Raw genomic sequence first — 27883 nt, 5'->3', positions numbered from 1 at the left:
ATATGGGTATATATAATTTATGTGAAGGTATGGAAGGGTGTGTGTATGGATGCTGGGTTTTTATTTGGAGGGGTTGAACTTGATGGACTTTTTTTCAACCTGATTTATCTATGTAACTATGTAACTATTAATATGCCATACCTCCCCTGATGAATGCCAGGAAACACATTTGGAGGGTGGAGCTCAGGGATCATGTAGTATTAGGTGACTATATGTGCATGGGGAAATATCTGATTTATTATAGCACTATAGTAGGGTACTATGAGAGTGGCTATTTCCTTTTATGCTATAAAATGGTATAGGGTGTTGTGGAGCTTCTATATGATTTTTGGCTCATTATTGACATGACAGTTTTTATGCTGTTAGATATTTTTTTCTTTTTAGAAATATCATTTATCAGTTGTATCAATTGCCAATTATAAATACTAGAATTATAATCTTTCGATAATGGAATGGTTGGGTGCAATATCCTGGCTGGAGTTGAACCAGTGACCTGGTGTTTCTTTGCTGCCTGAATTACCTCTGCCCTATGTGAGCAGACAGATAAGGTCCTGGTTCACTCCTTTTGCTATCCTTGTATTTGCAAGTTGGCATGGCTTGTTTCACCTGTTACCAATATGGCCACAGTTGATCTGTGTAAGCCATTGGTCTGCCTATAAAACCCCCTGCTCTGCACTGACTTGTAGTTCCTGGGTGTGATTCTTATCTGTTCTGACCTTTGCCTGTGTTTGACCTCACTGTATCGCTGCCTGAACTGACCCATGCCTATTTGACCACTCTTCTTGATCTTGACTTTGTACCGTGTTACAGATTGATCTTGACCCCGGCCTGTTTATCCTGACTACGCTACTGGTTCCTGAATCTGTACTTCACTATCTGGTTGGTATTATCACTGCTTGTTCCACAACTTCACTCTCTGTTCCCAATTCCTCCTGTATACTTTATGTTTCCCTTGCCTGCCCAGAACTTTCTCCCTGGTCTTCTTACTTTAAGACTTGGCAGCATCTGATTAGCAAAGGGCTCCTCCCGAAGCCAAAGGCGGCTGCTACGGGCAGACGTGTGAGACCAGGACCTTGGGGTTTGTTCTGGGTTTGGGATACCATACATTACTTTGGGTTTGTGGCAACACACAATTTTCCACATAATATGAAGGCATCATTATCCTGTCAACCATTTTCTTTTATATTCTTTACAATTATATATATATATTTACAAATGTATTTTACAAAATAAATGAACAGTTTCCCTTTCACATATTCTTGTTATCATTTGGCAGTTCACTGTTTACTTTACATCAGAGAAGAAACTATAAACTAAATTGGCATTCTTTATAAAAGAAAATACAGATTCTGTTTAACACAACATGCCATGGAATTAAGTTTATATTTTGAGAAGAATCATGCAGAAGCATTTAGTGACTCAAGCAAAAACACATTTTTTTGAATTTTTATTTTATAATAAACAATGAATGTCTCTCTATTAAACAAAACATTCACCCGTTTTGAGTATAAAATGCATTTGTTGTCATCTAAATTTGTGTTAACTAAAGCGGATACAGAGACAACTCTCAACCATAGTAACAACTGTAATTTAAGAATTTAACAGCCTCTTAGCTTAACTACAACCACTTCATAAGGCATGTCATACTCTAACTGAAACAGTGCTATTATAAAATATATCTTAAATTAAATAGATATTAACCCTCTATTGTTTGAAAGATACACATATATTTTAATAGTACATTAAATATCTGCCACACGATCCATTTATTTTTCGATTTTAACCAGTTATGGAATGTCTTTATTACATGTTATATACAGTAAATAAATAACCTGGATTGTGGTTGCTTGGCAGAATCCTAGGGCAATTAAGTTTGCTATATTTATAGTTATGGTAATGTTATGAAACACAGAAGATTATATTTCTGTCCTTGTTCAGTAATATATCAATTAGGTGTTTATATGAATGCAGATATTTATCCTGCAAACTATTTTTTTACATTGCATGTATTCAAAATAAATGTATTCAAAATAGGCCAGACTAACATATGCAGGCAGCTTGTTGTCAATCAGTATTAAAAATTATACATTCCTTAAAGGACATGTACACCCTACATTCTCCTACCATGTACTGTATATATGTTGGAAACCCCCAACCAAACCATAATTTGTACTCCATATATATCCTCTGTTCGCCAGCGGTATCCCATTTCCCCAAACAAATAGCAGCTATCACCTACAAGCCATTTTCACTGACACTCTATTTACATCTGCTAGCAGCACATGTGAACATGTGTGTTTAGTAATCAGAGTTAAGAAGAACTGAGCATGCTCAGTAGCCGAAAGGCAAGATAAATTGCTAAGGAAGGGGGCCGAGTGGGTTGGAGGAGGAGAAGGAATCCTAAGTGATTAAGTGTATGCTGCAACCTTACTATTAACATTTTAACAAGCAGAGAGGCAGATATTTAAATATTTCAAAGAGGCTGTTTACTGAGTACATCTTTGTGGGGGATTTACATGTCCTTTAAATCTATTGAAATATTAATACTTTTGAGTTTTTGGGACACTTATTTTATTGTATGGTGGGTGGTTTAGGTAATTTCTGGGTAGGTTAACAAAAAAAGTGAATATACCAGTAATGGTCCATTGGTTTAACGTAAAAAACACTGCAATGTTTGTAATTGTAATATTTGATGTTGGTAATAATGATTCCACTGTTTAATACACGCCAGTTAGGGCCTTTCACAAAGTTTTTCAAGATCCCACATCAATCCTTGCTTAACTTGATAAATCTGACATTTCTTCCACTTGCTTTATCAGTGACAAAGTTCCTGTTCTAATGCATAGCTTTATATAATGTAATGTAGTTGTTGACCTAGGAACTAGGAATAATATGTTAGGGCCTGCAAGTATTCTTACTGGAAAAAAAAACGTATTTTCCTGGAAGTTCCTATTCACTGATCACTAATATCAATGTGAGTTGATAGCATCTTTTGTTTCATGATGAGCTGTCTTTGCTTATGGAGTGGAGTTTGTCATATTCGTGATCATGAGCTTTCAACTGCATGCAAGAACGCTTATCTTCCAAGCTCAGCATCTCTTTAGACTGGCACCAGCAGAACAAACATGACTGGAAAAGACAAATTTGTTAAAAATGAAACAAATGCAAATGGATAATGGGTAGGATAGTCATTATGAAGTGTTGAATTATTTCTATCTTGAAAAAAAGGATACCAATATTCAATCTTTTTATCACCTACTTGTGATCTTAAAGGAGAACTAAAAATTATGTTTTGGGCTTTTATACCAGCCAAAAACAACCACAGTCCTTCAGCAGTAAAGATCTATGTCTCCAAAGAAGCCTCGTTAGCTCCCCATCTTCTTTTCTGCTTTTCTTAGCTTCTCAACAGCTACTCAAAGCTTACTGAGGATGCGCATGTTGCAGACATTCCTAAAAATATCCAAAATCGGAAACTTCTGTGACAGCCTTGAAAGCCAGGATTATTACTACTTTAATGATTGTTGGTTCAATAAGATCAGTATATAAAATATGGCATTTTTAGGGTTTAATCCTCCTTTAATAGACTAATTTTATATTCACAGTTATTCACAATAAAGGAGATATAAAATGAAGCGGTGTTAGCTAGTTGTAACTAGTGATGGGTGAATCTATTCCATTTCAATTTGCTGTGACATTGGGTGTCTATGGGTGTTTTGTCTCTGCATTTTTCGACCAACTTTTGCAATGCTTTCTCAAAACTATTTACTTATGGTGAAATATGAAATTTCCCTGTGAAAGTTCACTCATCATTAATTGCAACACAAAGACCTTTATCTATTTAAGGTATTTATACAAAATTGTTTTACAGGTATGGTACATGTTATCCAGAATGCTCAGAACCTGGAGTTTCAGGATAACGGATCGTTCCATAATTTGGATCATCATACCTTAAGTCTATTAGAAAATCATATAAACATTAAATAAACCCAATAGGCTTGTTTTGCCTCCAATAAGGATTAATTATATCCTAGTTGTGATCAAGTACAAGGTACTGTTTTATTAGTACACAGGAAAAGGAAATCATTTTTAAAAATTTGGATTATTTGGATAAAATAAAAATTTCTGGATAACAGGTTTCCGGATAATGGATCCTATATCTGTATCATCCCAAATTGTTTTCAAATGTAGTAAATGCTAAGTATGGCTTAAAAATATATATTTACATCCCAATTTCCATAGTCATGAAAGGAAGAGGGAGTTGTGAATCCTGTGACTTTAAGGATTGTTATAAAAAACAGAAAGAATCACAAAAACACAGTCAAACTGCCAATTTGTCGAAAGGAAAATGACAGCCCCAGGTTTATGAGTATCAAGAACCATATTACTCTAGTTCCACTCTTATAGAATTCAATTTTATCGACATTAAATGCAACATAAAATAAACTCTGTGCATTCTTGTCAAAATCCCCCCTGCCTATCATTGTTCTGCATTGTACTGAGAGAATCAGATCATTTGTAAGATGACATAAACAGATACAATTAGCTCACATGCTTTACTTTAGTAGGAACCATTTAAGATCCAGTGACCAGTTTGTGAGTCTGTGCAGTGTTTTATTAAACTTGTTACGTTATTATTATTTACAAACAGATAAAGAATGAAAGAAAGCAAATCAAAAAATAGTACTAAAATATGTGTTATATTTGCAACATACCTTAAAGCAGTTTCTAAACCTTGTGCTCACTAAGTAGAGAGCTATTGGTTTGATGCACGAATTCAAATTAGCCATGTTTATACCAATGTAATCCAACAGCAAGAGGAAACTGTAATGGCAAAAAAAAGTTCAGATATACTTTAATACTAAAGATTATCAATCAATAATACATTATAACCATTGCAATGATGAATTGTATATACAATATATATATATATATATATATATATATATATATATATATATATATATATATATATATATATATATATATATATATATATATATATATATATAAAAACAAAGAATGCAGCTCATCCAGCTGAGAGAGAGAGAGAGAGAGAGAGAGAGAGTCTTTCAAACTCTCAGATGAAACAATTAAACATGACCCTAGTGAGCTACAAGTGGCAGCTGCTGATGTTGTAATAAAAGCAAGCATTTGGTTCACTGAAGCAGCACACGTTTTTCAATGATGCATTCTTGAATGAAAATGATTTATTACAAAACAGAGAAAGCTGCATGATGCATTCAGGCAGATTTATTTACCTTAGAAAGTCACACCTCTTAGCATCCTTTTCATCATAAAATGTGAATTTTAAAATCCGACTGAGGTGCAGAGGAAGCCAGCAAACAGAAAATACAAGCGCAAAGTAAAAGACTGTTTTTGCATCCTCCTGTCTCTGAAACAGTTAAAAACACACTATTAATTGTAATTCAGAGGAGGGCTTCATTTAGTAACGCCTTCAAGATCTTCTTCCTCATTGCCATTGTCATGATTCTATTACACTGCTATGGAATATGTAATTTAACTTCATTTTACATGCATATTGCTCTATTACTATTTCTCAAAAAAATGTATTTTCAAGAGCAGAGTAATAGTAAGAAACCAGGATAGTGATTTAATGATGCAATATCTGGAGAATGCTGATCTACTGATCACTGACAGATGATCTACTGCTGGATGATGATCTGTCTTTTGTGCTGCACTGTAAATGTTTGGGACCTGTTATCCAGAATGTTTGGTACCTGGGGGTTTCTAGATAAGGGATCTTTCTATAATTTGGATCTCCAAACATGGGAGGGGTGATTTATCAAAGGTCAGATTTTAGTGGTTTTAGAGGTTTTTAAAAACTAAACTCTAAAACTAGGAATATCATGAGATATATTTAAAAATCTGAATCATAAAAGTATGAACGGAAAATTACGCTGAGCAATGCACTATAACATTTCTGACAATTTTTAGGGGAAAAAAAATACAAAAAAGTCCATATTTATTTAGAGTGGTCTAATCCGCACAGCTCCCACTGACTTCTATAGCACCTCAACAAGTCATTAATTAATAAACCCAATAGGATTGTTTTACCTCCAATACGGATTCATTATACCGTTTATACTGGGTCTATGGGAGACTTCTTTCCATAATGCTTTCTGGATAATGGATCCCATACTTGTAGTAGCACATATACAGTATGTATTTGTTAGACATGTATAGATGTTTGGTTATAAATATGTAAGTTCCTGATCTCATGTGGTTTTTCAGCAACTGATTGCTTTGGTTTGCTGCAGAATAAAAGGGTGAATTGTCGCCAGCGACCACTTTTCACTCATTTGCCAGGTGCAAATTCGCTACCACTACACTAATTCACTAATATGCAAAGTTGCATCCTGGGAGCCGAACGGTGGCGACTTTTTGCTAGCATTACTTCAGCAGTGTGAGCATTTCGTAGCGAAGATGCGCTAGCGTTCGTTTGTGCCTAGCGGAAAATCGCTAGTGATCTTGCGCTTAGGTCAATTTGCATACGGTACTTTAAAGTTATATGGAGGTCTTTATTTTAAATGTTGGTGCAAATGCTTAAAGTTACCACTTTTTATTACAAATTTCCAGGGAACCTTAATAAAGACAATTTATATAATGCCCTACACATGAGCCCACTGTAAAATGAATGTTCCATATGTTATGAAAAGTCTGGAGAAAACGATTGTTAGGACTTTTGCATGCAATCCCGCTTAAAAAAAGGAAAAGTCGCCAGCGTTTTTGGAATTTTAATGCATTTTCAGCACACAGGATATGATGTAAGTGACAGAAGATTGAGGAAGATCTAGCTGCTTTGTTTTTAGCACTTCGCCTGGACTGAGGTGGCAAAGTCAACTCTGACGAAAGAGGTAACGTTCAGTAAAATCTGCACTTCAGTGAATTTGCAGAGTAACGATCGTTCGCCTGAGCAAAAAGTCGCCTGGCGATAGAATGCTAATGAATGGTAGCGATGGTCCCGTTTCGCTAGAGCAGGGATCCCCAACCTTTTGAACCCATGAGCAACATTCAGAAGAAAAAGGAGTTAGGGAGCAACACAAGCATGAAAAATGTTCTTGGGATGCCAAATAAGTATTGTGATTGGCCATTTGGTAGCCCCTGTGTGGATTGTCAACCTACATTCAGGTTTTTATGCAGCCAAAACTTGCCTACAAGCCAAGAATTCAAAAATAAGCTCCTACTTTGAGGCCACTGGGAGCAACATCCAAGGGGTTGGAGAGGAACATGTTGCTCACGAGCTACTGGTTGGGGATCACTGCGCTAGAGAATTGGCGCCTGCGCCAGGTAGTGAATTGCCGATGTCCCTGCAGGTCGCAGCGCTAGCAAGCAGCTAGCATTAGCCGCTTCGCCCTTTAGTAAATCTGCCCCTATGTGTTTGATTGTAATGCAGTTATCATGTATAGAACTCTATGTCAGACATTATTTGGCAATAATGGTATGTTGCAGTACTAAGTTTAATAAAAGTGTTAAACACAATAATTTCTATATTGTTCTATCACTGTTTTAGCAATGTTAATGTACAATATCAAACCCCATCATTATGTACCTGTCGTAAGGTGTCACTAATAGCAAGTCCCATTTCATTTTTCTTCCTGAATAGCTCAAACGTCATCAGGGTGTAGAAGATCACCGACAGAACCAAAGGGAAGCAGAAATAGAAGCTAAACAGCCACATATCCTTGTACATCTTATAAAACTGGGAAAATAAATAAAGAGTATATTACTTTAGACAAACCTTTATACAACAATGGGAACCATGCATCTTAGTTTTATCCACCCACTGATTGGTCTTATTCTGCACCTGAACAGACTGTGATTTGATGTAGCTGGAAAAAATGCTGATGTTTTGCTATCTTAAAAATCATATGTAATGTACTGTATAGCAATTTTTTTAGCCATAAGGCCAACACTGACCAAACTCCCCTGCTGCATTTCTCCTTGTTTGGTCACCTAAACTTTAAATAGCATGGATATAGTTAAAGAAACGATCCACAAAATATTGCTTTTAAAGGAACAGCAACAACCAAAAAATGAAAGTGTAGCAAAGTAATAAAAAATACAGTGTACAGCTACACCGCGCTGGTAAATGCAGCATGTTTGCCTCACAAAGACTACTGTAGTTATATAAATAAGCTGCTGTGTACCCAAGGTGGCAGTCATTTAAGCTGGAAAAAAAGGCGAAAAGGTTACATTGCAGATCACAGATAAGCCCTGTCAAATAAAATTGTGTTTTATCTGTTATCTGCTATACAACCTGTACCTTTTCTCCTTTTTTTCCAGCTTGAATGGCTTCCCCCATGGGTACACAACAGCTTGTTAATAGAAACTAAAGTTGTGTTTCTGAAGCAAACACACCAGTTTCACCAGGGTAGAGCAACGGCACATTATCTTTTATTTACTTTGATACACATTAAGTTGCTGCTGTTACTGTTCCTTTAACTAGGTACATGACAGGCTTTGGACAGATCAGTCTGTCCATCCCACAACATTTTGTCATGTAGTTAAGTATGACAGCATGCTACAAATTTCATCCTAAATTGACTTACTGCCATCATATAATATATCATACTTTAACTGCACAACATAATCATTAAATGATGTAATATATGGGGTAATTGGTAATTAAAGCTGCTGGTGGTATTCCCCAATACAAGTTGTATTTCTAATCATACTAAGGAATTGACATGCTAGTTTGGTTGGCTATACAGCCAAAACTCATCAATTAAGAAAGTAGATTCATCTTCCGGATAATGTCTCCTGTGAATGATGCTGGTATACATGTGTATATGCTGTCAGTTGAGATTGTAAAGTCGGTTACATTATATTATTTACTGTACAATTTTATATTACATTTGGGGTACAAGACATCCAAGGAAAACTGCTGTGTAATTCAACATACAGTTTCATGAGTTGGGTTAAGCACGTAACTTGTAGATATACTGACGATAGATATATAACCACCCCATCCCAAGCTACAGTAGATTCATAATAATAATTGTGACTTTTAGATTTTAACTCTTTCTACTACTCAAGCTGCCTACCAGTCAAAAAATAAACATTTTAAAAAAAGTAAAATATAATATTAGCTAAACAATATGATGCAGTTTATGTACAGCGCGATTTACCTTTGATAAATCAGCCCTGCAATGTTGATGCTATTTATTGTTGATTTTGTGCATGCTACTGTTACTTATAAGCAAGCATTAACAGGTGTTCATTAACAGGGAAAGGAAAGCAAAACTTACCCTCATAAAGGAAGTTGTTTGTACATGATGAAGCATACAGGTCTGGAGGTGTTCCCCTCGATAGTTAGTTACAATTAAATCATAACCTATCACTTCAGGTACTGCCAGAAGAGATGATATAACCCAGATGGAAGCGATTTCCACTGCAATCCATTTTGAAACACCAGTGGTTTGAACATGAGACCAGGAGACGACAGCCCTGTACCTGTGTGAATAATATTCGTCATTCATAGTTTCTTTGATTGGCTACATATCCTTTTTTATCCGTATTAACCAGTATTAATAGACAAACAGGCAAATTTACTAAAGGGTAAAGTGGCCAACGCTAGCGAAAATTCGCCAGCGTGACATCATTTTGCCACTTCACCGATTTACTAACGGGTGCTGGCGTAAATTCACTAGCGAAGTAGACCTACTCTAGCGTTACTTCGCATCCTTACGCCAGGTGAAGTTGCGCTCTGGCGAAGGGACGTAATTCACGCTAATTCACTAAGTTGAGGATTTTCGCGAACGTTACCTCTATCGCCAGATAAGTCCCAAAAAAACGCTGGTGTCTTTTACTTTTTATAGGGTGATAGGCTGAAAAAGATCAAATTTTTTTTTTAGGGTAACCGCCTTCCCCCCTACATTTGATAACATATGGCACCTAAACTATACTGTGGGCACATGTGTAGGGCATTAGAATACATTTAAGGTTCCCTGGCCTTGTGTAGTGTAATGTGTTTGCTGCTGCATATACGGCCATTGTACTTTAACTGCACGCCGGTGCAAATTTTCCATCGCTAGCGTAACTTCGAACCGCTGATCGTAATATCGCTAGCACAACTTCACAAACGATAGGTACCTTGTGCGCAACTTTGGATCCTTGTGAATTTGCGCAGCCCTGGCAAATCTACGCATGGCGAAGTGCGGCGAAGCCAACGCTGGCGCAACATCAGAGGTAAGTAAATTTGCACCAAATCCTGAGCAGACTATACTGGAATGTCTGGTAAACTAAGGCTAACTGTGCACAATGGAAATATAATTTACCCTGTGGAGACAGCTGTTTTATTAAAGTTTGATTTATTGGTACAGTAATATTTCCTTAAACATACTAGTGAATGCTGAAAGCTCACTTGAATTCCTTTCAGAATAAAGCGAAAGCATCACATGGATAACATTATTTCTTAATATGTGCTCCCGCTTCTCATTTCATTCTTTTTGTCATACAGCTATCTCTGTAAAAATCTCCATTTGTATTTTCAGATTAAACTTCCTTTCTTCTCATTTGCATGGATGCCTTGTGAATAAACCATTAAGCAGTATATTGTATGGTCTCCTTGTATATTTATACATAGCTATCATTAAGCACTGTGTATCTTGGCGGCGCTATAGAAATAAATGATGATGATGATGATGATGATGATGATGATGATGATATAACCCCTTTATGTAAACTATCCCAGCTTGGCCAGCCTTTCTTCATAAATTTCTTCATTACTAATCCTTTTAAGTGTACTCAAGATTACCAGTGCCTTATAAAGGGGAGGAATAAACCTCTACATCCACAAATGTATACACCATTTAATACAGGACAATATACTGCTGGCTCTTCCTGCTTCTGACTGCTTGCTACATCTAGGTTTATTACCTACATGTACTCCCAGGCCCTACTCCTATATATAGTGATAATGTTACCTTCAGAAGAAAAACCCATGTGGTTTTAGTTTATTCCAAATAAGACAGTTTTAGAAACAATGGGGCTCATTTATTAACGCAGCGCAGCGCTAAAAAGAGCGCAGTGGCCTGACATTTGCCCAGCGCATGCGAGTATTTAATAATGTAGCGCACGATACCTTAACAGTGCGATTTGTGCGCTAATGTAGACACAGACAGGTGCGACGTGTGAAACTGCGTATCAGCTGTCGCAGTGCTTATAATAAATTGTGCGCACAGGAAGATACCGCAAAGGTAAGGATTAGTTGTGCTCATGTATGAATGCGCTGCTTTAATTAGTTGCGTCACATATTGCGCATATTGCGTTCACTTAGACGCATCTGCATTTGTTTCTGTGCTAATATTTGTTTGGTTGCAAAGGTGTTTAGCCTACCTGATACCCTTAAAGGAACCTTGGTCAATATAAACATGTTGGGTGGAAGGCGTGGTTAATATGCACTTTACAGGGGTTGTTCATCTTTGAGTAAACTTTGAGTTAACAAACATCCCCACCAACAGCAGCACCATTGTATTTGCCAGAACACAGTTTAGCAGTGTGGCTCTGCACACATATATAAAATTCTCTTTTAAGCAACATGAAACGCAAAAATGTGAATATACTAGCGCAGCTGGGCAGGAATGCGCATTTTGAAGAGCGTTACTATTACGCCACGAAGAGGCAGTCGTAAAAATTGTGGTGCTGTTGCCCGGGTGCAGTTTTGCACATATACAGACGCAAATCTGCGACGGGCGCAGTGCAAGCGCATTGTAGCCACGCCCACAGCCACGCCCCTAACAACCACGGCATCGTTTGCGACATAAATGCCCAATCTTTTGCGCAATGCGCATAAACAAAACCATCGCAAAAGCTCTGTGTTATGCGCAATATCACGCAAATATATTAGCGATCACGCTTGTGATGGCGCAGACAATCTTTTGCGTCCACTTATGCGCTGCATTGCTTTAATAAATGAGCCCCATTGTTTGTTGCTTGGCCATGTGCAATTAGCCTTATCTCATGGCTTGAGCAGGCAATAACACTATGTAAAACCAGTGTTCTGTTTTACAAAACTGACAATTCTTTATAGAAGATATGGAAAACTGTTGAAGCTTACCTGTCTATGCTAAGGGCACATAGACTCAGCATAGTGATGCCCACGGTAGCCTTTTGCAAGAATGGAACTAGTTTGCATATTTCAACTCCAAATGGCCAATCTTGTGCCAGTAGCTTTAAAGAGAACAAAAAAGTACATCTGTATTATTGTCTCTTAAATAAAAACTCTAACATTAATATAACAGTAGTGTGCAGAACCAACCAATTACAAATGTATATTATCTGTACTGAAGAAACTCTGCTTATTATTCCTCAACACAATATTATATCTCATAGCAAAATGTAACTTAATTACTGCATATGACAATATATAGATATTTATTTAACAAAATATAACCCGTTTTTTATACCACACACACATTAGATGCTTACCGGTATATTATTTGCCAGAAGCCTTATACACTTTTGAATGTTGCTTATGTTGCTTATAATGGAAAATTGTTTGCAAAGGTAATAATGGGATATGGGATACACTTACAAGTCAGATAAAGGATTATCTTGTGCCTTATGAAGGCATGTAGCATGCTGCCATTATAAATGCAAGAAGATTCAAGAGTGTTCAGTATGACATTGTGATATATAAAATACTACTGTCATTATTTTGTATAGTGCTCATTGTAACAACCAAAAACAAGACCATTTTTTTTTCTCAATCCAAACTTTGTAAAGGTCAAGGAATGTTGTTATTCTAAAATTCCCTTTTTATTGATTCCGACCTATATAAACATATATTTAAAAAGGAACAGATTGGCCGACATTTGTACTCATCTCACTAAGCCACCTGTGACTGACCAGGCAGATAACAATGTTGAAGGCAGGACCCCAGTAGTTTCTGTTGACCTGTGAGCTCAAGCATGCACCAATGGTGGTTCTATTTAAAATTGATTTACTCTTTTAGTAGCTGCTTGGTTAGACTAACCAAGTCACACTTTATCTAGGCTTTATCAAGGGACACTTTTAAAGTATTTTCCCAGGCAACTGTGATTTCAATAGATCCCAACTACACTTATATAAGTTTCCCCAGTTGAAGAGGTGGTATACTCAACCCAATCTTGGTTCAGATTCTAGTTTCATGTTTCCTTTTTTTTTGAGTGTGTCTTTATTTTATTTTAAGACTCTATCAAACATATCAACCAATTTATTGCTGTATGGGATTCACTTTTTTTTCTGATTTGTTGTTTTGTATGTAAATCTGTGTGCTCAGTGTATACACCTATTTATTGTACAACACTGTGGAATATGTTGGCACTTTATGTGCTAATGACAAATGATATCTATATGACATTTATCCTTGAATACAGTGCATATGTCTATTACTATTAACCTAGAATCTATACACGTTCACTTTCTGCCAGTCTTTACAGGAACCATTATATTTTCTGTTTTGTGAAGCCTGTGATGGGCCAGCAGCTGCCTGTCCGAGGGGAGCCCATCACGGGAGGGACGCTGTTCACAGAAGACATGAAGAGCTCCCGCATGATGCACGATGACTTGGTGCAGGTGAGGTGGTGCAGTCGGGATGGGCGCTATTGCAGTATTACTCAGTATTACTCAGTATTACAGTATTACTCAATATTACAGTATTACTCAGACAGGTGGTGTCTGCCCTGGGGGGAAGGGGCAGTTATCTTAGGGCCCACTGGGAAGCGTGGGGTGAGGAGCCCCAGTAATCCCTATAGTCGCTCCTGCCTGTGCAGAGAAGCAACCAATGAGCAGTGGGGCTGGGAGTTGTACTGAAACCGATGAGGGGTCTCATGTGGCCCCTGGTCTTTGCCAGTAGTGTAACTAGAGATCACTGGACCCCACAGCAAATCATGTTTCAGGTCACCAACATATCTAAAGATTGACCAATATTTATTGAAATTGTATATGAATTAGGGCCTCGTGGGCCCCTATACCTCCTGGGCACCAGTCTGCTGCCTCTGTCGCTAGAATACAAGTTACAGTTGTGCATTTTGCTTTTGCTAAATCAAAAAACTAAATTCCACAAATGTCAAAATGTCAAAAATGTCGCATTGATTTTAATGCATGTGGAGTGAGAAAAAGAAATTGTTGGATGTAAAAAAATTGTCGCCTTTTTCACCCATCACTATAAATAACTGTTTCACCCATCAATAAATAAATGTTTACATTAGGTGGATTCATTAGAAAGTTTCATCTATACTCTGTAAAGGTTACTTGATATTTTTTTCTTCAATTATAATAAAAGCCGTGGAACGCGGAGAAGATCCAAAACACAGATGAACCCAGCTTTGGCATCAAATGACTCATATAGTGTAATATTGCACACTATGGCCGACAATCTCCTAGCATTAATTTCAATGAAGATGGCGCAATAAACATCTATTTAAACAGTGGGACATGATGAACCATCTAAGCAAAATGTCTAAAGGTCTAGATCAGGAGTCCCCAACTGCTGGGCTTTTTGCATGTGTTTTTTTTTTTTCAAGCTCACGAGTTAAGCAAAAATGAGCAAACAAACAAACATTGCTGAAGTGGTTCTTTGAAAGGAGGAAATATCCACTGATGACACAGCAGGAGACTCCAACACAATAAGAGAGCTGCATTTAAAAGAAAGTACTATGGGTCTTACTTACAATATGGTTTCATTGCAACAGGTTATTCACATTCTCCATGCCAGTTCTGTATAATATGTGGTAAGCGGCTATCTAATGAAGCCATGAAACCTAAATTATATATGCACTGTGACTAGTTTCTGTTTTATTATACGAACCCCCACCCCTAGTCCTTCAAAAAATGGTCTAGCCTGAAACCGGTCCCTGGGGCAGAAAAGGTTGGGGACTGCTGGTCTAGATAATGTCTGAGAAGAATTCAAAAATTCAGAGCAGTGCTTTGAATGAATTTGTTTTGGTATTCCAAATTGTGGCAATCTTTTATTCTCACATTCATGTTTTATCTTATAATTGGAGTTGAACTAACTCAGCATTAATTATCAATATTTTAGTAAACACAGATAACAAAGAAGAGAGGGCAGAGCTACGCACCAGCTTAGGGCAGAGATTCTGTTTTTGCTCACTAGGGAGGTCCCTAATAAACTTAAATCCTCCGAGACCACCATCTGGAACTCCTTCAATCACTCTTTGCTTATCACCACTTTTTATCTTTCAAAAGAAATCAATGGAAATCTGTTGCTTTTCTTTTCTCACACATAATTCCCATTTCCCAAATGTAATTTAATTTTCCCAGATCAGTTTTTTATTTTTAACTTTAACCTTATGTGCCTACTGTACCTATCCCTATGAGGGTGTTTGTTTTCAGCCAAGGCTTTTTATCCTAAAGTGTTTTCTACTGTTTTGCTACATTTTTTTTACATACTGTATCCCAAAGAAACATTCATTTATGCTAGATAAAATATATGAATGATTACAAAAGAAGTTCTTTATATAACTTGGGATTTCAAGCTGGTTTTTCATAAGTACTTCAACATTCAGAGCACAATATTTGCACATTTGTCTTAAATAATCAGGAAGAAGTAGTCCCTGCCAGGGAAAGGTTTAAAGGCATCACATAATCTCATATTCTGCAAAGTCTTTTATGTTTATGAACTTCACTAAATGCGTTGGTTTTCTGAGTGGTGGTAAGGCCTTTACATTGAATACATCAGCAGGGGTTTCACTTAAAGATGTTTTTGCGGTAAACATTTTGTGCTTTAAGCAGAGCAAACAGCATATAGGATGATGTTCTTCAACATGTGAATTCTATTAAAAATGCCTGTAGGGATTAGACTAAATAAAGAAAACACATTCTTTGCAAAGTCTCTCGTCATTTTCCTTCAAACTTCTGCTGGAGATTTCAAATTGCAGTAAAATGTTACATGAACTGACACAATAAACCATAATGGATCACAGGAATTGTTGGGAGATTTATTCTATTTTTTATTTCCCCCCTCCCCTGCGCACTCACTTTTATGCCCTGGAGGGGGTCGAGGGGGGGTCCACAACGCCGGTGGAGGGGTCCATGGGGCTTACAGGAGCGGAATTTTTGTGGTGCATTTTGCAACATTTTGGGGGCGCTGTCGTCTGAAACAAGTTTCTCAACTATTGGCAAAGCGCCCCTGCCCCATGTCACCACAATTCAGTTATAATTTAAATGTTGAAGCTGATTACTAAAATACAACTAACCATTATTTTTACCCATAGCAGCCCATTAAAATTTATTTTTGATCTGTCAACTACAGTTTAAAAATGAAAGCTAAAGTCTAATTGGTTGCAATATGTAAATAGACTAGGGCAATTTAGTACCTATCTAGTAAATCAGCCCGTTTGTCTACGATTGCTCCTGTCCTTTGGATGTTCCTCTGCTAACTGTCATACCTTAAATATCTTAGAACAATTACGTGTATGGACTTAAAGCGAATGAAATTTGGTATCTCTGGTGCAAAATGATTAAAGCTGACCTGATGGCTAAATATAGTCCAGTAATCAGATTGTCCAGTACACAGACTATATGCAATTTTTAGTTAAACAGAGACCAATACAGAGATACCCAATAATAAGAAAATAATAAGAATCATATTTAACTAAGACTTTATTCCTTACCAACCACTTAATTATCTTTGGCTCTTTAGGTCAGCAACAGTGGTGAAACTGCATGATGGCGGCCCAGTTGCACAGCCCACTCTATGCCCCCACCGAGAACATGTGTGTGTGTGTACCTGTAAATATTCTTTGCACATGCTGTGTCTGATGGGCCTTGGGTTAGTGAAGTCACATGCCATGACCCCCCAGTAGTTACACCCGTGGCAACAATAAATAGTTGGATATCTAAATGCCATATGAGACCTACTACTATGCATAGGGCTTATAAGGTCTTTATTAAGGCATACCACTCATGCGCCCTTGGGTTTGTGGATATTGGTGAACTGAAATAAAATAATGACAAAGAAGAATTAATTTCCGTATATCCGTATGGCATATCGGCAAATGATGCCTATGCTTGAAAGTACTAGAGATATTGAAAATGACAGCAAGGGAAATAAACAGTTCTGGCAGTTTGGATAGTTTCTTGTCCTTAGTGCCTTTGTGTGAGATCACATTCCATAAATTCACTAGGCATGCCAAGGAAATAACATCAAGATGGCAACATAAAATGTCATAACTTAACAGAAAGTCAATCTGATTATTACATTGTTGAAATTTACTTTCCCACTGTACTTCAAACATTTTCACACTTTCTAGCCCAGAAACTTTCCCCTCGCCTAACAAAGCAGCAGATTTCCCTCCTTCCTCCCCAGGACTGAAATAAACACCGGCCAGCACACTCCACCACTTCTCCTCATAAACAAACACAGTAAAGCAACAGTTCAGTGTAAAAATTAGATAAATAGATAGGATGTGCATAATAAAATATGTTTCTAATATTGTTGGCTAGTCAAAAATATAATGTATAAAGGCCGTGTGACCGGATGTCTAACATAATAGCCAGAACACTTCTTCCTGCTTTTCAGCTCTCTAACTCTGAGTAACTGTTCAGTAAGTTTGCAATTGATCCGCAGCATTCAGCTCAGATTCAAAAGCAACAGTTATGACCCACGTGCCTCCTCAAGTCACTGATTGGTTAATGCTTGGTAACCAATCAGTGGAAACCAAGGGCGCTGAAAAGCAGGAATTAGTATTCTGGTTATTATGTTAGACATCAAATCACTCCAGCCTTCATACATTACATTTTTGGCTAACTAACTGTATTGAATTTTTTTTTTTATTTTGCACATCCTATTTACCCAGTTTTTTTTTTATTTTTTATATTGAACAATTCCTTTAAGTGTTTCAGCCTACAATCAAATATCCACAGCCACTCTTGCTATGAGGCAAGGTGAGAGCAGCTACCTTCCAGGGGCAGCAAAAAGCCGCATCTCAGCGTTAGTGATGAGCCCCCCCCGGCCCTCCATCAAGTAGATGGGGGAGCAGCATCAGGGCTGCTGTCTCAGGTGGTGGCAGCCCCAGCAACGGCACTGCCGATATCCATAATGTTAAGATAATTGTAGAGGTGCAATACACATCCAGTATCTGCATAGTTATTATCAACTATCTCCAGCCAGTATGACTATAACTCTGCATGGAATCAAATGCATTCTATTAGCTCATGCTAGCTCATGTTGTGTTATTTCTGATTAACAGACATTTTGAACTTGAATCACTTTTTGCCATAAATGTATTATGCACTATAATTTACAGGTCATTTATTAACTGCTCCTATTAAATAAAACGTCATAGAAGGCGCTATAATGAGAAAATATGGGGGCTCTGAAATACTGTATGAGCATGCTCTCCATTGCTGCATCTGTCTTTGGTGACATTTTCTCTGGGGAAATATACGGAAGTACTGATTTTCAGACAAGGTATTAGATACAATAGACTGCTGACAGAAGTACCAGAGCTTGCTTAAATAAGGAAATACAAGGGATAGCCCTAAGGCTTTTCTTAATACCAAAGAATTGCAATGCTATCTTTCAAGTATTCAAAAAGGGAAAGGCCAGGTGGTAGTTTAGTCCCATCTGCCATCCAGTTTTGTTTCTATATTTATAGCTGCACATAAGGAAACACCCATTTAGCACTTTAAGAAGTGGTTACAATTAAGACAATAATTCCCCTACTTTGTAAAATTATTTGAATTGTTTAAAACCCAGCAGAGAAAAGAAAACAATCTAGGCTTTGTCTATACATCTGCAGAAAAGTCTTGTGCCTTCAGCTGTCAAAATAAGCATTTGGATCAATCAGTATATGCATTTTTGCTTAAGTCTCTGTTATCATTTCCCGCATGTTGACTTAAAGGATCCTGCAGCCCCCTCCTGAACTCAGTGTTTATCATTTGCTTGACACATACAATTCTGCTCTTTACATTGCACTGTTCTACTGTACAATAACATCGGTACAATAGCGTGAAATAGTGAGAATGGTATTATTTTACACTTGTGACATCTCTTTTGTATTGAAATATGAAATGTCGAAAGTTATAGTATAGATGCCCACCCACCCAGTAGCTCAGTCTTGTTACTGTACTTAAGCTCCATGAATCCTCTAACAGCCTGCAGATAGGGTATCAGTTATGTATTAGAAAAAATATGTAAATCTACTAATCCGTAAGTCAATAATATACTGTAGCTAACTATATACATAACTAATATGTATGATGCCCTTTCTGCAAGGAAGGCCAATATTAGAGGGCAGGCTTTGCTAAGATATATGTTGAACAAAATGTTACAATGTCACTTTTGCCATTTGTAAAATAATGATTTTTGAGATATTCAGTACATTTGCACTGCCTTTTTGACAATGGCATATTTATAGTCAATGGGAAATTGTAAAAAAAAAAAAAAAAAGCAGCATAAAGTTTGCCTGGGTACAGGAATTAAGAGCAATCCAACAAGATTTGCCTTTAAATAGGTGACTAGTGCATGCTACCTAACTTGTGGATAAGTTGAGATAGGTGCCTAGTTCTTTAGCATGCTTGCACTTTTCATTATATAATTAAAGTTTGCACCACTTCTATAAAAGTAAAACACCCGATCAGATGCAATGGGATGAATTTTGTTGCATGGAACTGAAGCCGAATGCATTTCAGAGTTATGCAGCTGTGAAATAGTAAAGAGAGTTGGCAGAAGTAGGTACAGAAGTTCAGTTAGCTGCTGGTGACTATAATAGAGGAGCTGATGTAGAAGGGCAAAGCTGTATGACTATTTAAATTCTTATCAACTGGTGGAAGGAAACAAGCATTAATGTGAGATCCTTTTAGTACATCTGAGTGCTGATGGATGAAATAGAGGCACAGAGCTGTAGGACCAAGTTGGCTTTTGTAGTAGCAGGAGGCTGATAGATAAGGGTTCATCACTGGGACTGATTTGGTTAACTCTGCTAAAATGGAGCTAAACTTGGAACCAACACAAATAAAAAGGGAGACAAATAAAAGGGGCATTTATAAAGTCAGCAGAGTTAACCCCTACCAGTTTAATAATAATAGAATAAGGCTGTTAATTTTTGGAAAAAGGCAATCAGTTACTTTCTGATATGCAGCCTGATGTAATGGCAGGTATATGTAAGTGGCTAATAAAAGTCCAATCTTTCAGAACTCTAGTCTCCGTGACTGAAAAAGCAAAGTAATTCATCTTTAAATATATATACTTAATGCAGTTTCTATAAAATATATTTATTAGCATAATCTAGCAAAAATATTCAAAGTGCTTCATTTCCACCCAACTGCTATCACAGAGTTTAAATTACACATACAGTGCTATTCAAAATACTGTTTAAGTAGAGGTGTATGGTTTATATCAAGGCATAGCCTTTCAAAGAACACAATCTCAGAAGCATAAAGTTAGGTAGGTGACAATAGATGGAACAAATTGGAGCCATTTACAAAGACCCCAGACAGAAATGCAAGAGCACTGAGTGTAAATGTATCCTGCTTACTGCTCATTCAGGAAGCACTTCTGTATGGGGTCTGGCTGTGATTGCTGGTAGTAATTAAAGAGCAGCCAGTAACTATGATACTGCCTGTGACTGGTGGTGATGCTGTATGTCAGCACTGTAGCATCATGGAATGGGAAGGGGTGTATAGCCATGTTTTTATGAGCAGTGGTATAAAAACCTTAAACTGTTATACCTTAATGTGTTTATTCTTCTAAGCTGACTATGTTGTTTACCTATTTTCTGTTGTAGTGTTGTTGATCTATTTTGTCAGTGTAGTAAGAAGTGGGTCAGTATAGTAAGAAGGTGGCAGACTTTCAGTTAGGATACCATTTATTGGAGCAGTAGTTTCACCTTCATTTCAGTATGGTGCGCTACAGATAAAAGTGACAAATAATATGGCATCTTCTGTGACTAGAAAGTAATAAAGGTTGCTTTAAACTGGAAACTACTGCATTATGCACATTTTTATGTCACATGCTTGATTAATTATTTTATACATACAGTACATGTGAAGCATGATTACTATTCTGGTGAGTCCCAAGTGGGCATTGTATACAGTATATTATAGTAGCGCCATCACTTCTGCATAGTTACATTCTCTCTTCTTTTTCACTAAAAGAGATCCACACTCCAGATTTAATACAATATTAGAATGGTGACTTCAAAATATTTTTTCAAATATTATTACTTTTTAAATTGTTTCATTAGCCCTCATTTAACATAAAGCAAGTCCATACATATTTCTTGTTCTTATTATTTTATTTTTGTGGGTTGGGAATAAGAGGACAGACATGCCGAGACAGTGGCATAGTTGTCTGTAAATATAACAACAAGGTATATCTAAAGTCTAATCTGTGTTTTACTGCTACATACTCTTTCAGGTCTCATTCAGAATTTAAAAAGCATTTGGAAGCTATTGCACTTTATGATAAGGATCAGGGCACATGCTGAGATTCGGGGAGATTAGTCGCCGGGCGACAAATCTCCTCTTCTTGGGGGCGACTATTCACCCCGAACTGCCTCCCGCCGGCTAGAACATAAATCATTGACGGGATGGCACTCAGAACGCTTAATTTTCCGAAGTCGACCAAAGTTGCTTCACAAGGAAACTTTGAGCGACTTCTGAAAATGAAGTGCTCCGAGTGCCATCCCGTCAACGATTTACTTTCTAGCCGGCGGGAGGCAGTTCGGTGAGATTAGTTGCCTGAAGAAGAGGAGATTTGTCGCCGGGTGACTAATTTTTCCTGAATCACAGCGTGTGCCCTGACCCTTAGGGGTGCAGCCTCAATGCTGAAAGGGCTGGACTCATTGATTTCTACTGCCTTTGCAGCACAAATATGTTATCATCAAGTATCATAGCAGAACGTTTTTTCTTCTGTATAGTGTCTCGTTAACCACGTACCCGCCATAGATTTTAAAATCTACATCTCTGTCTATCAAACACTGGTCTTCCTTATCTTCGAATAGATGAAAAGTGAAAATCGTAAATTAGGTAACCAATAACAAACCAATTTTTGTTAGATGGAGAGAACTAACCAGATTGGTTCCTACTTGGGTTATGCTGGGAAAATGCCACACAGTGAGAGACGGATGTCTAGTTTTCTATGAAGACTAGTCAGTCTATTTACTATGGAGAATTTATCCCACCAACTATGAAAACCAAGGCACATTTTCACAAGAAAAAAATTATTTAAAATATGTAATTGTTACAAAGAGATTTTCTAAAATATAAACAGCATTTATTGCAACGTTTTTGTAATAATTTTTCATATACATTGTCATAAATGAATATTTCATAGGCTTTTTTTGGGGGGTGTCATATTCATACTGGCATTAAAGAACCAGACGCGGAGACATACATAGATATTCCAAATGTTTAGCAAACACATGATTGCTAGGCAAATAGTAACTGGCATGATTAGCTTTGAAGTTGTTTAATGTTTGTTTGTCACTTGATTTTTATATCCATGTTTCCCATTATTTGAACTAACTGTTTCTGCTACAAGCTGGTACTGCATTAATTTTCTGCTTCATCTTTATACATGCCAAACAATTTCTGGTTAATAATACGTTTTAATATAAATACCATAAGCTAGTAGCCTGCAGTTTTACTGTAGTAGAGTACAAATTGCAAATAATGGGCTACAGAAAAAGTTATCTACTGGTTTATCATGTGAAAACTCACTCAATTCGAGGAGAAAACACATTTTCTCCTAATTCAGTTCAGTTTTTTCCCCCATGGACTTCAATAGAGTTGTAACTTGATAAACAGTGAGATAAGTTTTTCTGAATTAAATTGCATCGCAAATTGAATTTTGTCCACAAATTTTCACATGATAAAACTTTTTCTCGCTGAATTGAATCTGGCGCAATATGTGTAAAATTACACACATTTAAAAGCTGTTGTTACTTGTACTTGTCTCTACATTTCCCCCACTATATTTGCTCCTTTTGCCCCTAAATGCAAGTTGCTTCCAATTTTTGAATAAAGTATAAAGAGCAAGGTATATGGACAGAAGGGAGTCTTAGTAGTAGCACCTGGCATGGGGAGACACACACACACACACACAAGCGACTTGCACTTACAGGCTAATGTTTTTAGCTGCAACTAATATACAAAGTTGCACTTGTGAATTATCAATTATGGTGCATGGTATTTAGTGGGTGTCAGCTATTCTGTTGCAATATTGTATTTTGTAAAAAAAAATAGGAATTTGTGTACAATTTTGTACTTTGCACATTTGTCTTGCATTTAACCCTTATGTATTCCTGAAGTGCTTTTGTTGCTTTGGGGTTAAAACCTACTTTTAAGGTATTAGGCAAGATATATATGTAAATAGCACATTCCAAATACTAGTGAATCTGTAATTATACTATAGTTTTGAGATAAAAGTTGTAATACTCGTGATATGCAACATTGAATTGATTATTAATAAAGCAGCAACCCCATTTTCCAGGAATCATAGAGCATATCTTTTACTACAACCATATACTGAGAAATCCCACATATAGACACTAATTTACTAAACTCCAAATGCCAAAAATCCGAAAAAATTTAGTTTTTTTAGTACAAAATCTGAATTTTTAGTGGGAAAAAAACAAAACACATTTTTTTTGGAATTTATCATACCCCGAGGATGGAAAAAGTCCAAATCCGAAAATCCAGCATCTCAGACCTGCCGAGGCTGCATATAAGTCAATGGGAGAAGTTCCAAAGATTTGTTGATCCACGAAGGGTTTTGCGCAATAATCCGAAGATTTCAGTGTTTTTGGGCAAAAATCTTTCCCCCTGGGAAAGTGTATTAATAAATCAGGCGAAAAAACCTGTGCGGATTTGGTCTGAGTTTTTTTCAGAAAATATTGAGATAAATTCGGACTTTGATAAATAACCCCCATAGTATCAGTACTGTATATTGACAAGTAAACAAAAAAATCAAGAACTGTAATTCCATCAAGGCACATGTCTGGACCTTACAAAGGGGTCTGGCTTGAGGTAAGAGCTTTTATTCTGATTATTACCATATGGACTCAAATGTTTATCTTTTCTGATCATCGTTAAAGATGTGCTATTGCGTAAGCTTTTCTTCCTCTGAACTGTTTTTGAAATGGGCAATTAAATGAATTAATACATCTGTTGGCCTGGTGCAATCCAAAGGTCACATGGAAAGCTAAATGCCTATCCTTTTTGTTAAGGATTTGCTGGGGTTCAGTACACTAATGCTGTTTAAAAAAAATTCATAACCACTAAGCAACATTGCAACAGTGCATCAGCAGCTGGCTTTGAAAAGTGCATTAACAAAGTAAATGTTTGACTGGTTGCCAAGGGCTCTTTACCTTGTGAAATGTAATACTCCTTTTATAGATAAGCCTCACCAGTGCTAAGTTAACATTGTCTCATAGGTATGGGCAATTTATCAGTTTTACTTGATTTGCTCTTAGTTACAATAGATACATAAACTCATTATTTCTGCATGGTATTTAAGCAGGAATGTATGTTTTTTTGTGTTTCTACAGTGTTCTTGCGATGTTAGTACAGTATTCATATACGATTGTAAAGTATACTCAGTATTTTGCTTATGTGTCTGTTCAGAGCAGACAACTGGATCCACTGGATGTTTAATGTCATTACAAGGCCAATGATTTATTATGCAAACATACTGTACCTCTTTTATATGTTTCTTTAATTGTTTAGTCAGTAGATTAAATGGAATTCTTTCACACCTTACTCTCCCATCCCATTTCTATATTTAAAAAAAAAAATGTTACCTTATACGTGTTGATTGGAATATTGATGATGATATGGAGAACATCTCCCAATGCCAAACTTGCAATGAGCATGTAGGGACCATTCCTCATGCAGGTGTTCTTGTAGATTATCCTTAGCAGTGCTGTGTTACCAGTGATGCCCACTATAAATATCAGGCAAGATACCACACTGGTTATGTATCTGAATGTGTCTTTGATCCCTGTTGGCCTGTCACACATCGGAAACCTGTTTTTTCCATTTATAAAACTTTTGTTAGCTTGTATGTTTAGGATTGAAGCATTAGCATTCATGGTCTTGAGGAAAGAGGAGTTCATAGTAGCAGTCATGCTTCCCAGGAACGATAGCCTGCCATTAGAGGATGACTTTGGGAATGACCCATTCTCTTCTCCAAATGCAACAATAGTAAAACATAGAAGAGCAGTCAGGGTTATACAATATTTTGTATTCTGCATTATGACTTGATTTCAGCAATATTTGCAGTAGGTCTGTGTATTCACCCAGGACCTGAATAAATAAGCAAAATTTTAATTAACCTTTCCTGAAAAAAATTAGAACATCTTATAGTCCCCCCATATGCACAAGCACATGTATGTTTTTGGCTAAATAAAATTCAGTGCCCTAGCTCAAAATTTTTAGTACATAATAATACAGCAATAATATCAGGATAATACATACTATTTGCCTACACCATATTATAGCATATAGACATATAGAAAGATGAAATAAATGTCACTTGACAGTTTTTGAATGAGAACTAAATAAATCAAATAAATAAAAATATTATACATAAAAACATCTGGAATGAAAACATTGCATGTCAAAGCAGGCACACACACACACACATAGCAGAACAGATTACACAAAACCTTTGCACAAAGCACCATTTACCTTATTTAAGAATTAGCAGAGAATTCCAAACTAATAAAGCACTAAAGGTTCTCAGCTTGTGAGTTTCTCAGGCAAGTTGTTATCATGCAGAGAGGCCAGGGAAATCTTTCAGGGGATATCAGTAATGAGCTGTTCAGACCTTGCTCCTGGTATGTGTGTGTCTTTGAAACCCTCTAGATTAGTCAAATACTTTTACTTCAATGACTGATAGACTCCGCCTGCTCCCTCCTTTGGGATAACAACCTTTAGCCCCTTTTTCCTTTTAGGTTGCCTGGAGTACATTATGTGTACAAATTAGCATGATAATCACTCAAATAAATAAATGTAAAAAAAAGCAATACATTTCTTGTCTTTTGGCATTATGCAAGAATATTAACTGGGTCCTGGTTTCTGCTCAGGTAATTAGTGGCTTGGACAGACACTTCATTAAGTTCACTATTTTCTTCACTGGATTAAAGTATTTAACGAAGAAAGTTTCAGCACGACTCTACAGCAATACCAAACCAGTTTATTTTTGCATTGCAGCTCAGTTTTCTGTAGAAATGTGATGTATATGTGGGAATCCTTCAGCAGCAGCAGCAGCAGCCTGTTTGTGCAAGCTAAATATGCACATGGGATATCTAAAGGCAGGCACACCAGGGGAACCTCATTTTTCTGTTTTCTAACAACCCTTAATCCCACTCTCTGCAAACTTTGTGCTCGTAAGCAGGAGATTTTCAGGACTCTGTTTTCCCATTTTACTGCACTGTGGAATTCAGGGTTATTTATACTTGTTCCCATTCTATGCAGGGTATGTGGTATTTGTGTCTTGTTCACATCGGATTGTAAATGCTGCTCTCTGGTAGTAGAGTGACTTAAAAACAGACTTCATTAATCTGGAGTATGCTCTTATTTCAAGGTGGTTACACTATTAAAGTTTATGAAACTCTCTGTGTAGGGTTGTGATGCATTATGCCTTCTAAAGGAATAAAGAAGGCAACACAGTGGATCACTTGGTAGAACTTCTGCCTTGCAGTGCTGGGTTGTATGAACTTCATGAGTAGGGTAAAACTCAGTTTTATTCCTGGCTGTTCTCTCCATACACTCGGCTCCTCCCCCTTCAGGTCCCCTTCCTGTATCCATAACTTTTCTCATTACCCCACCAAGTGCTAAACTGCTAATTCATATTAAAAAACATTTATATCTTACAGGAATGGATTCCAGGTAGTGATGGGCGAATTTTGGGCGTTTCGCTTTGCCGAAAAATTCACAAATTTCCCACGAAATTTGTGAAAAAATTTGCAAAACGGCACCGGCATCCATTTGTTTCAATCCGGCGAATTTTTGCGCCGGTTTCGCGAATGTGTTTGTCCGGTGGTGAATCGCTGGAATTTGGCACTATATGCAGGCAGTTTGTATGTTCTGCCTCTAGGGTTGCCACCTGTCTAGTTTTGAACTACAGGTATGGGATCCCTTATCCAGAAAACTCCAAATTATTATAAGGCCATCTCCCATAGGGGGAAATTTACTAAAGGGTGAAGTGGCTAAAGCTGGCGAAAATTCACCAGCGTGATGTCATTTTGGCACTTCGCCGATTTACTAACGGTAGCTGGCATAATTTCACTGGTGTAATTTCCCCAAGGAGACAGACTCTGGCGCAACTTCACACTCTTACGCCAGGCGAATTTTCGGTCTGGCAAAAGAGCGTTACTACGCAAATTTTTGATTTTACTGACCATTACCTCTATCGCCAGACTTGACTTCGCCACCTCAGACCAGACGAAGGGGCAAATTCACTAACCGCCGAAAATTCGCCAGCGCTGGCTTTGCGCACATCGCAACACTTCGACAGGCGTAAATTCACCTGGACAATGCTAAATCACGAAGATCCGAAGCTGCGCACAGGGTACTGAATGCTGGCGAAATTACGCTCAGCAGTTCAAAGTTACACTAGCGTTGGCTAATTAGCATATGGCGTGCAGTTTAAGTACAATGGCAGTATATGCTGCAGCAAATACATTACACTACACAATGCCAGGGAACCTTGATAAAATGTTATAAGTTGTTATAATGCCCTACACATGTGCCCACAGTATAGTTTATGTGCGATATGTTAGCTTCGTGAATTAGCGTTGTCCAGGCGAATTTTCGCCTGGCAAAGTATTGCGATGTGCACGAAGCCAGCGCTGGCGAATTTTCGCCGGTTAGTGAATTTGCCCCATAGACTCTATTTTAATCAAATAAC

At 37.2% G+C, this 27883-nt stretch overlaps 1 protein-coding gene across 1 annotated transcript; it reads right to left on the bottom strand.

Moving 5' to 3' along the window:
• Window positions 1-1769: 1769 nt before the first annotated feature.
• ednrb.S (endothelin receptor type B S homeolog) lies at window positions 1770-26308 on the bottom strand. Its single transcript, XM_018249890.2, has 8 exons — window positions 25660-26308; window positions 24771-25275; window positions 12080-12192; window positions 9270-9474; window positions 7571-7720; window positions 5259-5392; window positions 4713-4821; window positions 1770-3129 (listed from the first exon to the last, which is right to left on the bottom strand). The coding sequence occupies exons 2-8, from the start codon at window positions 25221-25223 to the stop codon at window positions 2998-3000; spliced, it is 1296 nt and encodes a 431-aa protein (XP_018105379.1). The 5' UTR covers window positions 25224-25275; window positions 25660-26308; the 3' UTR covers window positions 1770-2997.
• Between the last annotated feature and the right edge of the window lie 1575 nt (window positions 26309-27883).

Source organism: Xenopus laevis, chromosome 2S (genome assembly GCF_017654675.1).
Source record: "Xenopus laevis strain J_2021 chromosome 2S, Xenopus_laevis_v10.1, whole genome shotgun sequence".
NCBI classification, from domain to species: Eukaryota; Metazoa; Chordata; class Amphibia; order Anura; family Pipidae; genus Xenopus; species Xenopus laevis.
This window is presented reverse-complemented; position numbering and strand designations above follow the sequence as displayed.

What these genes read in the sequence shown, in the direction of transcription:
- ednrb.S (XM_018249890.2), bottom strand. Translation starts at nt 25,223, where the DNA reads ATGCAGAATACAAAATATTGTATAACCCTGACTGCTCTTCTATGTTTT. An exon ending in TGTGCCCTTAGCATAGACAG is followed by an intron (nt 9,475 to 12,079) that starts GTAAGCTTCAAC and finishes TTATTCACACAG; the next exon opens with GTACAGGGCTGTCGTCTCCT. An exon ending in GGTTTAGAAACTGCTTTAAG is followed by an intron (nt 3,130 to 4,712) that starts GTATGTTGCAAA and finishes TGTCTTTTCCAG; the next exon opens with TCATGTTTGTTCTGCTGGTG.